The sequence below is a fragment of the Camelina sativa genome, chromosome 4 (genome assembly GCF_030686135.1).
Source record: "Camelina sativa cultivar CO46 ecotype springtype chromosome 4, ASM3068613v1".
NCBI lineage: Eukaryota > Viridiplantae > Streptophyta > Magnoliopsida > Brassicales > Brassicaceae > Camelina > Camelina sativa.
In genome coordinates, this window is record NC_141883.1 from 4,294,102 (window position 1) to 4,308,794 (window position 14,693).

Here is a 14,693-nt window from a genome sequence, read left to right on the forward strand (position 1 = left end):
TTATTCCTTTTTTCTAATAATGAATTTCATAATCTTTTACACCATTATTAATGATAATGATGAAAAAAATAAAAATTATTATTGAAATGGATCTTAAAACAAAGAGAAAAAAATGAGAATAATTAATTTATAAAAATAAAATATATATAATATTTATATATACTTTTGGAGAGCTTTTAAATATAAAAGGAAGAAAAAAAAATACTTTAAAAATTGTTTTAGTTTTAAAGCATGAGTTTTGAGACTTAAAAAAAAAAGGAGAAAACAAGAAAAAAAAAGTGACTTCCAAAACTTAAAAAAAAATAAAAGTCAAAAAGTCTGATTAAAAAAGTCTGATTGACTAAAAAATGGTTGTACAGTCAAAAGCATCTACAACCAAATTTTCTACATCTAAAATTAAATTTTAAAGTCAAAATCTCTACAATAAAAGTAACAGCTGGACCTTAATTAAAGAGTTATTTTCAGTTATGTCTAGAAACTATTTTCAATTACGAAGGCTATAGCTCACACTGGATTTGACCAGATCGATCATGGGTTGATAAAATGCAACGACGATGGAACATTCATGAATCACACAACTAAGGCAAAAGCATGTTGTATTTTCCGTGATGGTGAAGGGTTCTATGCTGGCCCTGGACAAGCAGAAGGTGAATGCACACACAACCCCCTAAAGAGTAAAATTCAGGCCCTAACAATTGCGATGCAAAATGCTGGGAGTAAATAGGATATAAATTATAGCATATTCACTCATAAAAGGTGACTTAATGCTATTAACTATTCAACTAAAGGTGAATTATACCAAGAAGTGATGCTTGATCAAACCAATTATTAGAATCAAGCCACTGCATTTCCTGAGCCATATCTTCAATCATTAAATAAATCTCTTGACACAGAGGATTTGATCGGTCTTCGGCATTGAAGGCATAAACTTGATTTCTAATCTCAATCCAGCTCCAACCTGGAACTTTCTTAACACCTCTCTCCTTCATCATCTTCTTCACATTCGCTTTCTCTTCCCATTTCTTGAGATCACTATACATATGAGACAACGAAACATATGTAAAATGATCTTCTGGTTCGATCTCTAGCAAATGTTTAGCCACTTGAGTAGCCATTTCTATCTCCCCACAAGCCCTGCAAGCTCCTAGGAAAGTTTTCAACACCATTGGATCAGGGTTCAATGGCATTGATTCGATTAACTCTTTCGCTTTGTTCACGAGCCCTGCTCTGCCTAAGAGATCAACCGCAGCTGCGTAATGTTCCATTCGAGGTTGGATTCTGTAATGCGTTTCCATCGAGTTGAGCAGCTCGAGTCCCTCTTGTATTAAACCGGAGTGGCTACAAGCTGTTAGAACTGCTGTGAAGGTTACATGGTCTAGTTTCACGTTTTGGTTACACATTTGGGAGAAGAGTTCAAGAGAGACTTGACCTGAACCGTGTTGAGCGTATCCTAGCACCATTGTGTTCCAAGCTATTGTACTGTCTTTGGAGGAAACCTGGTCGAAGCACTTTCGCGCGTTCTTGATTACTCCACATTTCGAGTACATCAAGATCAGAGAACTGGTTACAAACTCGTTCAACTCGAAGCTTGATTTAGTGGCGAGTGCGTGAATCTGCTGACCTAATTGGAGTGTTGCAAGGTCTGAGCATGATCTAAGAACAGCAGAGAAAGCGTAATCGTCCACTTCTATCTTTGAAGACCTTAAGTAGCTAAAGAACTTCACCGCATCCTCACTGAGACCCTTTTGGGAGAACCCTGTCATAATTGAATTCCAAGAGACAAGATCCTTAGATTTCAAGGATTCAAACAGAGACAGAGCATCTTTCATGGCGCCTGTAGGAAGCTGAATATACATAGAGACCAATGCATTTGAGACAGATGTTACTTGTTCCAGTCCCTTCTTTATCACCAAACCATGCAAGGACTTTCCGAAAATCTGATGTTCTTCTCCAGAGCAAGCACTTAATATGCCCGTGTAAGTATAAATGTCAGCTTCTATCAAAGTTCTTTGCATTTCAATAAACAGTTCAAAAGCAGATTCCTTTAGCTCATGTTTAGAGAAACCTGTGAGCATCGAATTCCAAGAAATCAAGTCTTTTATGCCACCCAAGCCATCAAAAACTCTCTTCGCGTCTGATACTGAACCACAATCTGCATAAGAGCTGATCATCGCATTGCATATAGTAATCTCGTGTTCAAGCCCAAGTTTCAAAACCTTAGCATGAACTTGCTTTAACAAGTTATAAAACATAGGATCATCAAGCAAAGTAAGAAGTGGAGCAAAAGTACCATCGTCCATAGTCATAGCAGCTTTCATCTCCATAGAACCCAACAACCAAAAAGCAGTCTCGATATCTCGAACCTGCACAAACCCAGCAATCAGAGCATTCCAAGAAACAGAGTTAGGCTCAGAAATCTCCATAAAAGCCTCAAAAGCATCTTCAACTCTTTCACATTTCGCGTACATATCAACAAGCGCACTTCCAACAAACACATTACACTCATAACCACCTCCCTTTACAATCAAAGAATGCACTTGCTCTCCAAGATCAAGCCTTTTCGCAAAAGCAATTCCTTTCAACAGTCTACTAAAGCTATACCCATCAACAGTACACTCAGATCTTCTCATACATTTAAACAAACACCACGCATCCTCCAATCTGCCAAAGCTCGTGTACCCAGAAATCATCGTGTTCCAAGACACGGAGTCTCTATGAGGCATTACATCGAACAGCTTATGGGCATAACCCAAGAAGCCAAATTTCATACAGGAACCCAAAACTCTGTTGGAGACGTAAACATCGGAGACGTAACCACATTTGATGGCGTAACAATGAGTGGCGGAAAGCTTTAGGAAGGAGTTGAAAGAGCTCTCTAGTAGAGAGGCTAACAACGCTTTCATTCATCTGTTTCCCTGTCAAAATGATTTAAGGGGTTTTTATGTGAATAAACTTAGCATATCGGTAGATTTATTATAGCTTCTGTAATAATTAGGGTTTATGTGATTTACCTTAAATTACTATATAGAACAGCTCAGTGTAGCAGAGTCGGGAAGAAACTAATTCAAAAGGAACCTCTCAACACCAGATAGGATTATTTGTCTACAGCATTTATTATTTATTCGGTCAACTCACCACCAAATTTTTTTTATTCGGTCAACTAAATTTAAAATTTTTATAAGCGTTTTATATATTGAGGAATATATACTTTCTAGTTAATGGTATCAATTAGGCTAATTATGTTATACATTTTTCATCCTCTCTTTATTTTTGTATCCAAATAAGACTCAACTAAATTCTCTATAATTCTTACAACTAAACACAATCATTTCTTTATTTGATAATATTAATTTTCTAAAATATATCTATCTAATTTAAATCAATATGTTAGATTAAAATATAATTCTCCTTTCATTTTTATTTAATCTTATATTTAATTATTTTAATTACTAATTAATACATAAAGTTAATAAAATTTTAGATTTTTTTTAGCATATAATGTGATTTGAATTATTATAAAAGGATATATATTAAAAATTGTCTTAGGATATTGGTAACCAAACAAGATTATCCACATATAGAGTTCGGATTACATTTTTGGAGTACAATAGGGTGCCATCACTTTTTGCCAACTTCGGGTCGAGTTTTTAACTAAAATTATAACCGATTCAATTATCCGGATGCTCCTTAAGATTGTCGAATATTATGGGCCGGTTTTTAATCCATAACGTACTTATTTACATCCAATTAATGTCAATTAAAGTCCATTGTATCTTAGGAAAGATCTAATTTGCATGCCGAATTTTTAGGGCCGAGTTTGACAAAAAAAATTGATAACCCAAATTATGTAATCACATCCCTATAATATAACAACTAATTCAAGATGAATACATCTTAGGAAATATCTAATTTGCGTTTAATAAACGATTACATATTTGGTAAGATCTTATTAGCTTTAAATGTACACTATTAATCCAATAATATCAATTGAGAATCATAATAAGAATATGCCAGATCATTCATTCCTAAATCATAAAAATCGTAAAATGTATATTCTCAACTTGCGAATCAAGAGTTTCTATAAAACTCTACCTACAACCGTTAACAGTATATATCAACAAAATAATAGACTTGTGGTGTACCACGGGATAAAACCTAATTTGTTAATTCAATGTATCAATAATATAACTGATCAATTTATATAGGATACTTTAGTATATAGTAGTATTAAATTTTCAAAGTTTGAGTTATATGTAAAATGACATTTTCGATCAGATATATTTTTTGTCCTTTACACTCATTTGGTCTTTTGGCAAATCTAGATTTTTTTTCATCATTTTACCAAAAATTTTTGGCTTCATCTATCATACTACAACATTTTTGTCTCTATTTTCCGTAATCATATTTCTCATTTTTATTCTCCAAAAATAATCATGAAAAATCAATAAAATCAAAACAATACAAAAAAAAAAAAATCGATGATTCCATATTAATCTATGAAAATTACACATGAAGTTATTCGAAAATACATTTAAAGCCATTTTCTTAGCTATTTTTCAATAAAAAAAAAATAATTTCGTTAAAAAAAAAAGAAAAAAACCATTTATATATAGAGTGGGATTCGATTAATTAAATTAATTAACAAGTAGCCGTTGTAAGCGCACTTCCAAAGATGAAGAAGAAGACTAGCCGTTACGCTCTTCTTATTATTATTCCCTTTCCCCTTTCTTCCTCTCTCTCTCTCTCTTTTTTTTTTATATTTATTTATATAATCTTCTCTCAATCAATACTCTTCTTTCTTTTCAAAATCATCCCAAAGAAAAAACCTAAGCGACGCACTCGAATTCAAACTTTGCTTCACAGAGAACAAAAATCGCATCCTGATGGCTTCCAAAACAGCGGCTGCTAAAGACATCATCACCCTCCACGGATCTGCTGCCATCGTCAGCGAATTCTTTTGTACGCTTCTTCTTTTTCTTCAATTTTCGATTTCGTTGTAATTTGATCCTTCTTCTTATTCTTCTTCTTCTTCTTCTTCTTCTTTCTTCTTCTATACAGGTTACGCTGCGAACAGGTGAGAATTTGGAATCGGAAATTTCAAAATTCAGTTCTGGATAAATCTCCGATTCTGTGATTTTTAATTTCCAGTGAAATTGACTCGATTTTGTTGTTTTTTTTTTTTTGTTATTTGGGGTGTAATAGTATTCTGTACAATCGAGCGGTTTATCCAGAAGAGAGCTTCGTGAAAGTGAAGAAATATGGACTTCCGATGTTGCTTATTGAAGACGAATCCGTCAAATCATTCATGTCTAATCTCACTTCTCAGATCTCCGGTACTCATCTAATTTGGTTTTTTGTTGGTTTTACTAATCAATCTTAAGAACAGAACAATAGACATTAGCTTTTTGAGATCTGATTCTTTTTGTTCTTTTGATTGAGTTTTGTTTGAGAGAGAGAGAGAGAGAGTCTGAGACTGAGTTTGTTAATTTGTGGTGTAAAAAAAAGAATGGCTTGAAGCTGGGAAGTTGCAAAGAGTAGTGTTAGTCATAATGAGCAAAGCCACTGGTGAAGTCTTGGAGAGGTGGAATTTTCGTATTGAGACTGATACTGAAGTTGTTGAGAAAGGGTTAGTGTGTTTTTCTAATCTTTGGTTCTTGTTTTCACTTGTGTGTTATCTAATCTTTTATGCAACTTATATTTCTTCAGTGTGCCGAGGGAGAAAAGTGATAAGGAGATCATGAGGGAGATTCAAGCTATCATGAGACAGGTTGCTTCCAGCGTTACTTACTTGCCTTGTCTTGATGAAACTTGTAAGTACCTTAATCATTCTGACACTTATTTCGGTGTATTTTTTTTTTTCTTCTTCTTTTAATTGCATATGTCTCTCATTGTTTGTGTTTAGGCGTGTTTGATGTATTGGCATACACGGACACGGATGTTGCTGTTCCATTCACCTGGGTCGACAGCGACCCCAAGCTTATTGCTAACCCACAGATGGTTAAGTTACACGGTTTTGATACCAAGGTATACATGAGTTAAAGAATATATGAAACGTCTCTATGCTGCTGATGAGTTTCACTTCAAAATCTCTGAAGAGTATTTATTGGTTTCATTCTCTTGCAGATTCACAAGGTCGACACCCTCGTCTCATACAAGAATGACGAATGGGATGAAGAAGAGTAGTTAACAGAAGCCAGGATACACGTATATGCAAGGCTCTTTGTATGTTAAGCTTGCGTTTATCTCTCTGGGAGTTCTCAATGTTCTAAAGGCACCGTGACGTGAATCCTTTATTCACACCTATGTCGTTTTCTCTTCTCTTCTTTCTGGAATTGTATGAGAATCCTACACCTGTGTTGTGTTTTGTTCAAAAGTTGTCAGCTTTTTCATTGTCCTTGTTCCTTTGCATTGAACCATTTTGTTTAACAAAATCAATCTTGATGGTTCTTGATAGTTCTTGGATCAAAAAGGTATTTCTGAAAAGCCAATCAAATCTATTATTCACAACGAGAACAAAGTTTTTGTTTCAAAGAAAGATCTCTAAGGCCAATCAAATTTCTCCGATTCACAAAGATTGGAATGCACAAAGAGAATATGTTACAATGACTAAAATAAGATTCTTTTTAGCACTCATCTCATTCCTCGATATAAGACACCGGGTTGAAGATCATCCATATTGTCAATGTTTCGGACCATGTCTATGTTCCGAAACGCGTCAAACTCTCTCAGACATGTCCATCCTCGTCGAGCCAAGAAATCTCTGTAATCTTCTTCAGTGTAGAATATCTTCTCCTCTTGATGGACTGGTAACGGATCAGATTCATCATAGTGGCACACTCTAACAGCTATCCCTGAATTACAGTTTGGATTTTGAGAAACCTCTAACCAGAGAGATACTACTATTCGATGAATAGCAGAGAAAGAGAATTTACCTTCATCGACATGGAGTGTATAGTTCCCTAAAGGCATGTCTCGGTCAAGAGAGCGAACAACCTGTTCTTCATCTTCTAGCCAGAAAGCTCGTCTTGTTCTTAATCTAAACGCAGATCTGATAGCTTCCTTGATTGCTTCAGCAGTACCATCAATCCCAACTCTTCTTGTATACTCTCCAAATTTCACTGTTATGATCCTCCCAACAAACGGATGACCATCACCACCTGCTTCAAACATAAAACTTGATGACGAAAACAAACTCTTGCAAATTGGAGATGCTTTAAGTTAGCTTTGTCTGGTTTACTTACCGTTTCCAGAGGCATCTCTCCAATTCCAAGGAGGAACTCCATTTGCTGTGACGGGATCAGCAGAAGCAATGGCCAGAGGAAGACCATCATGATCAAGCTGCGTTTCAAGATTTAGCGTTGGCCTGCCATTAGCTGCACACAGATAACAACTCATATCAAAGACCAAACAACTTCCACAAGCCAAAATCGGCTTCACATCATCACTAAAAATTCTACAATTCCGTATGAGTTCACTTTATAAGTTGTGCAATTGTTTACCAATAGATAGGACTGATACAACCATTTCTCTCAAAGTACTTCACCTAATCAAGAATGATTTCAACACCATCCTATGAATACTTTAAGATTAGAGAAATCTGAAATCAGTACCTTCAACAGATGTAAATGAAATACCAGTATCTTCAAAACCTACAAGAAGATAAAGATAAACATCAATTCAGAAAGAAAGAAAAAAACCCAAATTTAGTATACAACGTCAATATAATTACAACCAAATCTACAACTTTATGTTAATCCATTAATGGTCAACATCCTCTTAACTAGGTTTAGCACTAAAAGTGGAACAAAACTAAAACCTAAAGACTTAGTCTTTTTTCTTCTCAATCCAAATCTAAACCAAAACCCATTAACAAAATTTTATCCAAACCTCCAGCAAAACCAAAAAACCACAAAATCAAGCAAAAAAGATTGTACCTTTATCTGTAAATTGCATAAAGGAATCAACTTTAGCAGAAGAAGATGGTGGAGGAGTAGCAGGACTCTTATACAATGCCACTTTCTTGTTTCTTTCTCCGAAAATATCATCAATCTCTTTGTAGTAGCACATCTTCGCTGCTCCTCCACTCGTTGCTTTATCATCTTGATGCTTAGCTTTCTTAAACTCTTTCAAAATGTTCCTCCACTTGTCCGTACACATAGTTGGCGATCGATCAAACCCTTGCTCCCTCATCTTGCTCGAAATCTGTTCCCAGAGGTGTTTGTTAGATTTGGATGTGTTGAAAAGGTTGTCCATTTCTCCCCGTAGCGAGATTAAGCTGAGAGTCTCGTCTTGTACCCATGTCTCTGCTCGTTTCTTTGGTGTTTTGATCTCGTGATCCTCTCCTCCACTGCTGTCTCCGAGGATTATCTGGTGGTGGTGGTGTTGTTGCTGTGTGGGTAGATCTCCGTTTGAGGTAGTGACATCGATCATCATGTTTATGTCCCGTGAAGGATTGTTATCGGAAACATACATGTTTTTCTTCTCCGAGGATGAAGAAGAAGAAGACAAGAAGATGTCAAAGATTAATACTTTAAATTTTATTTTATTTTCAACTATAGACGCGTGGATTCAATAAGCGCGTGGACAAACCTTAACTCGAATCAAAAGCTTATCTTAGTTTTGCATAATTTGCATATGATCTCACTAATTTATTTACTGGATTGAATACAACAGACACATCAACACTATGGATCAAGAACAACCCAAAGTTACATTACCAACCTTTTGAAATGCCAAATAGAACTCTAAAACCAAAGCAAAGCGTTATGATAATAAGCAATAAGAAAAACAATGGTACAAGTCTATGCATAGTGATGTATTCACTAGGCAAAAGTCTGATGCACCCATTAACTCCATTGAAAGATATCCTAGTTTCATTTCAAGACTTTGACTATCCATTAGCTAATCTTATAAGAAATAGATCAGAAAATAAGACTGAATAGTCTAGACTGCATTCTAACTATGCTTAAATAGTGCTAAACAAAAAGTTATTGTAAAAACACTTATTTCCAAGAGTCTTATTAAGGGCCTGACTGGGTTAAAACGCTGCGGTTGCGGTTGCGGGAGATTGCGGAAGCGGGCGATTGCGGTTTCAAGCGTTATTAAGCGTTTTGAACGACTGGTTTAGCGGTTTAAAATTGGTGTGTTTGCGGGAGGTTTACGACTGGTTGATCAGCGGGTGCAATAGCGGTTGAAACATAATACATGTGATATATAATATATAAATTTTTAAAACACCCATTTTTTATTAAACTTGATTTATAATTAAAATTTATTAAAAAGATACTAAAATAATTATTCAAAAAACAAATAAATTTCATATTGAAATACTTATTCCTTTATCCATTTGGCTTTTCACTAAAAATTTAATCAAATAATTTGATAAATGACAAAACATATGCTTTAGATCGTAGATCTTTTCTCTTTTCTCTTAGATCTTGGCTCAGTAGTTTCATCGGTAGGAATAGTCATGTGAGAGTTGAGATGAGTCACTGGTGATTTGTTTTAATATTTTTTACAAATAATCTTATTTTCTTAAATTTCTGATAAAATATTATATTTATTTAGATTTTTTTGAACTTATGTACGATGTGCCATTAAATTTACATCAAGTTTTTTGGGTTATTGTTAATTGGAATATTATTTAATTCTAATTGTTTATTTTATAATCTCTGCAATCATATTCGTATTTTATTTTTTCCTATCCTTAATGAGTAAAATGGATAGATTGAAGATATAACAAAAAAAAATTCATTATCATTGATTTCTTTTAAGTTTTTTTACAAAAAAAAAAAAAAATTCAATCGCAATCGCCCGCAACCGCAAACGCTTGCGGGAGACAGCTTTTGAAATTCAGTGGTTTGAAGCGATTGGAAGCAATTTGGAGCGACTGGGAGCGATTTGTGTGATTGGTTCCAATCGCTAGCAACCGCTACCACCCGCAAACGCAGCGTTTGCGGGAGGTAGCGGGAGAACCAGTCACCACCTAAATACTTAAATCACTTTTGTTTGGTTGACTAACAAAGAAAAAAGAAATCTCATATGATAATGTTCATATCTCTTCTTCCAAAGACAAGATTTGCTGATTGAGAATTCAGAGGTGAATTGTATGCTATGAGACATATAGATTGATTCCACGATCTTAAACTTGTTTTAACAAATATATCTTTTGGTTTACATTTACGATAAGTTAATTTACTAATTTTAAAGAAGTTTAATATGAAGTTTAATATCCCACTTGTAAGACGTCCGTGATATGTATAGTAAACTAGGAAAATCCGCTAATCTGCGTGTCTTATTTTTTCACTTAATTCATTCCAAAGTAATTATTAAGAACAACAAATTTATTTTAAAAATATCATATTAATTTGGAAATTTTTTATTACAGTTAAATACTTAAATGTTAATATTTTAAAGTTACTTAATGCAAAAGATACTCAAATGATGTTAAATATCTAATTTATATATTATAATTATCTAATTAAAAAGGGAGACAAATTAATTTTGAGTTTGAGGCTTTGAGGGAGATTAATACAGAAAAATAAATGTACAAGATCTACACACTTATGTTACATGATTATTCTGTTTTTGTCTCATGGGAAGATGCTAATTGCAAAAATAGATGACATAGGCATTGCTAAGAGTAAAAAGACTCTTCTTGAATCGAGAAACCAGAGGTTAGTTTTCTTATATTTATTTGATTAACTAGATGAATATAAGGTATAGTTATAATATTTTTTGTCATATATTTACAATATTTTAAAACGCCTTTCTAAAAAGTGAAAGCAAACGAGGAAGAGGAAGCCATTGTAGTCGACATGTTTGCATTAAGTTGTTTGATGTTTTATGTTATTTCTCTGGGTTCACATCCCTTTGGAGCATGTAACAAGCGTAAAAGCAACATTCGGAGAAAGTGTCGTGATTTACGTCCAATAGAAAACTTTCATGATGTTTTTGACCTGATATTTTATAATAAAATATTTATTATAAAATAGTCAGATACTTTTGTAACTTTATATAATGAAAGACAAATCAAATACAATATAGACAAATCAAATACAATATAGAAAAATTGTGTAGAATTTTTTATATCAATTATGCTATAATAAATGAATAATATTTTTGTTAAAAGAACTTAGATATGAAAGAAGATTTAAAAATACAAGTCAAATGGATAAACATTAGTTTTTTTTGGAAATAATATTAACGTAATTTTGTAAAACTTATGGATTAAATAAAAAGAAAAAAAAAACTAAGTGAAAATAAATGAGGACATGTGTCGCCAAGAGAGAATTCCAAATGTTGCAATGCTAGTAAAAGTTAGAAAAAACCTTCTCATCTCATTATATATAAACCTTAGTTTTCAAAATTAGTAATTCATATAATTGTGAGATATGTCAAGTATATCGATAATATTTTGACATATGTAAAAAGAAAATTTATATTTAATAATTATAGGAAAATAAAAAAATCCTAAAAATAATAGGATTACAGTTAATATTTTTAAATAGTATATAAAACCAAAATTAATGTATTATACAACTAATTCTAATAGGAAAGTTATCTATTAAATTACAAATTTTAATAGAAAAATATGTGCAAATAATAAGGAAAATATTTGCAATTTAATTGCAATAATTATTCATTATAATCATATAGTAAAAAGAAATTTATACAGAAAAGTGATTAAAGTATAAAAAGGTTTAATGTGTTAAATTTAGTGATTAACATGATATAAGAAAAATAAGATAATCAAAATAAGAAACTAATGTAATTTTATTAAGTTTTTCAATCGGTGAATGATTTGATAGTGTATTCAATATTATCTTATTATATAAATCTTGGTTTTCAAAGTTAATAACTCATGTGAACGCGACATGTGTCAATTTTAACAATTGAAGATTTTGTCATGTTACAAAAACTTTGTTTTAACATACTTGTAAATTATGAGAAATTAAAAATTTAAACAATTTAATTATTATAAAAAACAGTTCATATATGTGTATAAAAAATAATACTAATTCTAATTTTAAATTACTAACTCTATAATAAAAAGAGTTAAGAAAATTATACAATTAATTACTATAATACCATAATTAAATAAATTATAGTGTCAATTATTAATCCTAAATGAAAAAGGATCGTAGATACTCACCTTTACATAAACAAATATTTTTCTCATAATAAGGTCTTTGAATTTTTGATTAATTTATGATAATGTCAGTATAGTGTTATTTAAAATTAGTTGGACAAGTAGTAAAACTATTACATATGAGATTACAAAATAAGAAACAAATATATTTAAACTATTTTTACTTTTTCAAATATGAGATAAAATTAGTTTTCAGTTTTTCTTTGAGAGTTATGTTTTATTAATTTTTAGCTTATTAAAAATATTAAGTAAGATATAAATTTGATCAATGCACATTTTTTTTTTTATGAAAATTATAAATGTTACTCATTGGGATTGAGTGCATAGAATTAAAAATTAATTTTATTATCATGTAATATACAAATAAATTGTATTGCAAGATGGAGTGTGTGAACTCTAACTCCGGTTTTTTAAAAATTAAATAAAACAAAATTAATATTTTGAATACAACTTAAAACTTCACATTTTTTTCTTATATTTGCGTTAATACGCGGGCCTAATCTACTATTATATAAGCTTCACTATACAACTAACTGATTCAATTGACTAACTATACCATCAAAAAAAATTCTACATTTACGAGGAGATGTGTGTATTGTAATGAAAGGAAAATTTACTATTTATAAAAATGAGATTAAGTTACTAAGAGTTTAGTGCATGATATTATTTCATAATTAATATGTTCTTAATTTCTTAAATTAAAAGGATTTTGGTGGAGCTGACTATTTCAATTGTCTACTCAATTAATGAAAGGAAAGGTTCTATGATTTTTTAATGTGTAATAATTAATGTTTTTAAAAATTACAAATTTTTTAAAATGTTTTTAAATAGATGTATCAATTATGTAATAGTAAATTTAATTATAAAATAATCAAATACTTTTGTAACTTTATATAATGAAAGACAAATCAAATAAAATATAGAAAAATTATGTAGAATTTTTTATATCAATTATGAGATAAATAAATGAATAATATTTTTGGTAAAAGAACTTAATTAGATATGAAATCAGCTTTAAAAATACATGTCAAATGTATAAAAATTAGTTTTTTTTGGGAATTAATGTTAACTTAATTTTGTAAAACTTATGGATTAATTTTTTTTTTTTTTTAAACTAAGTGACAATAAATGAGGACAGAATCGTTAAAGAGAATTCCAAATATTGCAATGCGTAGTAAAAAAAAACCTTCTCCATGTTATATAAGATGATTTTATGTCGAAGAATCTTTACCCTTCGTGTTGCTATTTTGTAATAGGTGTGGGGGAGTAGATGAGTAGTTATGGCTGAAGCAGTTGTGTCGTTTGGAGAGTCGTTTTGGCAAGCTATTTTGTACCTTGCCAAAATTTGAAGTAGCTTCCGGATGGGATCAAGTACATAGCTTCCTTGAAGGAGCTGGGTATAAAAGGAACAAAGAAGGACTGGATGAAGAAACTGGTACCAGGTGGGGAAGATTACTACAAAGTTGAACACATTCCCGATGTCCGGTTTACAATATTTGAACACTAATAAGGAAAATGAGCAGCAGCTACCAGCACTTCAATTGCTGTTTTTGCTTTCCACGTTGGTCTAGTAGTGTGGAAGTCACGCGGACGTACAGTATCATCTCATCTGTGTCACACATTGTTTCCAACTTTTTGTTTTGGTTTTCAGGTGAATCTATCCACAAATCATTTTCATCTACTTTCCATTGTCTGTGATATTATCAGACCTTTATGTTGTTTTCATGTATCGTGTGGCTTATCTTTATTTTACGAAATACACGCAGCTTCTGCATGTCACTTTTTCCTCAAGTTTGTACGAAATTGAAATAACTTTTGTATTTGAGACCATATTTTCTCCTATCACTCCACTTCTCATTCTCTGTTTGGAGGGAAATGGTTAAATCTGAACCAAGATTTCTATGACTTCAAAATCAAGCAAAAGATTCTGTATCCTTTATCTGTAAATTGCATAAAGGAATCAACTTTAGCAGAAGATGATGGCGTTGTAGGACTCTTATACAATGCCACTTTCTTGTTTCTTTCTCTAAAAATGTCCTCATGTTTGATCATCATGTTTATATCCCGTGAAGGATTGTTATCTGAAACAAACATGTTTTCTCCGAGGTTGAAGAAAATAAAAATGTCAGAAGGATATTAACACTTTGTTTCTCAACCAGAAACACTTAAGAGTCAAGGGGCTGGTGTAGAATCTCACGGTTTGTTTATTGAGTTAAACTAGATTTTATCCCGCGTTAATTTTTTAATTATGTTATAAAAAATGTATGTTATTATATATATTTGTATGTTTGTTTTAATATGTTTTGATTGATATTTAGATTATATAATTTTAGATGGATTGTAATTTTTGTGTTTAGTACCGGTCAGAATTAGCGTAATATCTCTTATTAACTCGATTGATATCAGACTAAATTATTTTGTGTATTTTGGTGGACAATCACATAAAAAATTATGTAATGATATTTATGTAAACTCTAACCCGCTCCATAACATAATCCACATGAATTTTAAAATTTTTAGCAAGTTGAAAGTATCTAGAAAT

The 14,693-nt window shown here is 31.8% G+C and overlaps 3 protein-coding genes and 1 long non-coding RNA gene across 7 annotated transcripts; 2 read left to right on the forward strand and 2 right to left on the reverse strand.

Moving 5' to 3' along the window:
* Positions 1 to 579: 579 nt before the first annotated feature.
* Positions 580 to 3,149, reverse strand: LOC104779800 (putative pentatricopeptide repeat-containing protein At3g25970). The gene is made up of 2 exons (XM_010504184.2): positions 3,012 to 3,149; positions 580 to 2,915 (listed from the first exon to the last, which is right to left on the reverse strand). The coding sequence occupies exon 2, from the start codon at positions 2,901 to 2,903 to the stop codon at positions 783 to 785; it is 2,121 nt and encodes a 706-aa protein (XP_010502486.1). The 5' UTR covers positions 2,904 to 2,915; positions 3,012 to 3,149; the 3' UTR covers positions 580 to 782.
* A 1,603-nt stretch (positions 3,150 to 4,752) lies between these two features.
* LOC104779802 (mitotic spindle checkpoint protein MAD2) lies at positions 4,753 to 6,453 on the forward strand. Its single transcript, XM_010504185.3, has 7 exons — positions 4,753 to 4,959; positions 5,059 to 5,074; positions 5,203 to 5,333; positions 5,506 to 5,626; positions 5,707 to 5,810; positions 5,903 to 6,024; positions 6,124 to 6,453. Exons 1-7 carry the CDS (start codon positions 4,884 to 4,886, stop codon positions 6,181 to 6,183), a joined length of 630 nt encoding a protein of 209 aa, XP_010502487.1. The 5' UTR covers positions 4,753 to 4,883; the 3' UTR covers positions 6,184 to 6,453.
* A 20-nt stretch (positions 6,454 to 6,473) lies between these two features.
* On the reverse strand, positions 6,474 to 8,621 carry LOC104779803 (trihelix transcription factor GT-4). Of its 4 annotated transcripts, XM_087509879.1 has the most exons (5): positions 7,935 to 8,621; positions 7,611 to 7,649; positions 7,242 to 7,373; positions 6,933 to 7,157; positions 6,474 to 6,851 (listed from the first exon to the last, which is right to left on the reverse strand). In XM_087509879.1, exons 1-5 carry the CDS (start codon positions 8,470 to 8,472, stop codon positions 6,631 to 6,633), a joined length of 1,155 nt encoding a protein of 384 aa, XP_087366005.1. In that variant the 5' UTR covers positions 8,473 to 8,621; the 3' UTR covers positions 6,474 to 6,630. The 4 variants fall into 4 exon arrangements, 3 of the variants coding, with proteins under 3 accessions (XP_087366005.1, XP_087366004.1, XP_087366006.1); XM_087509878.1 differs by having other exon boundaries at positions 6,474 to 7,157; XM_087509880.1 differs by lacking the exon at positions 7,935 to 8,621 and having other exon boundaries at positions 7,500 to 7,637.
* Positions 8,622 to 10,425: 1,804 nt separating this feature from the next.
* On the forward strand, positions 10,426 to 11,130 carry LOC147945350 (uncharacterized). Its single transcript, XR_015596340.1, has 2 exons — positions 10,426 to 10,676; positions 10,780 to 11,130. It is a non-coding gene; the product is annotated as an uncharacterized LOC147945350 (long non-coding RNA).
* The last annotated feature ends 3,563 nt before the right edge of the window (positions 11,131 to 14,693 follow it).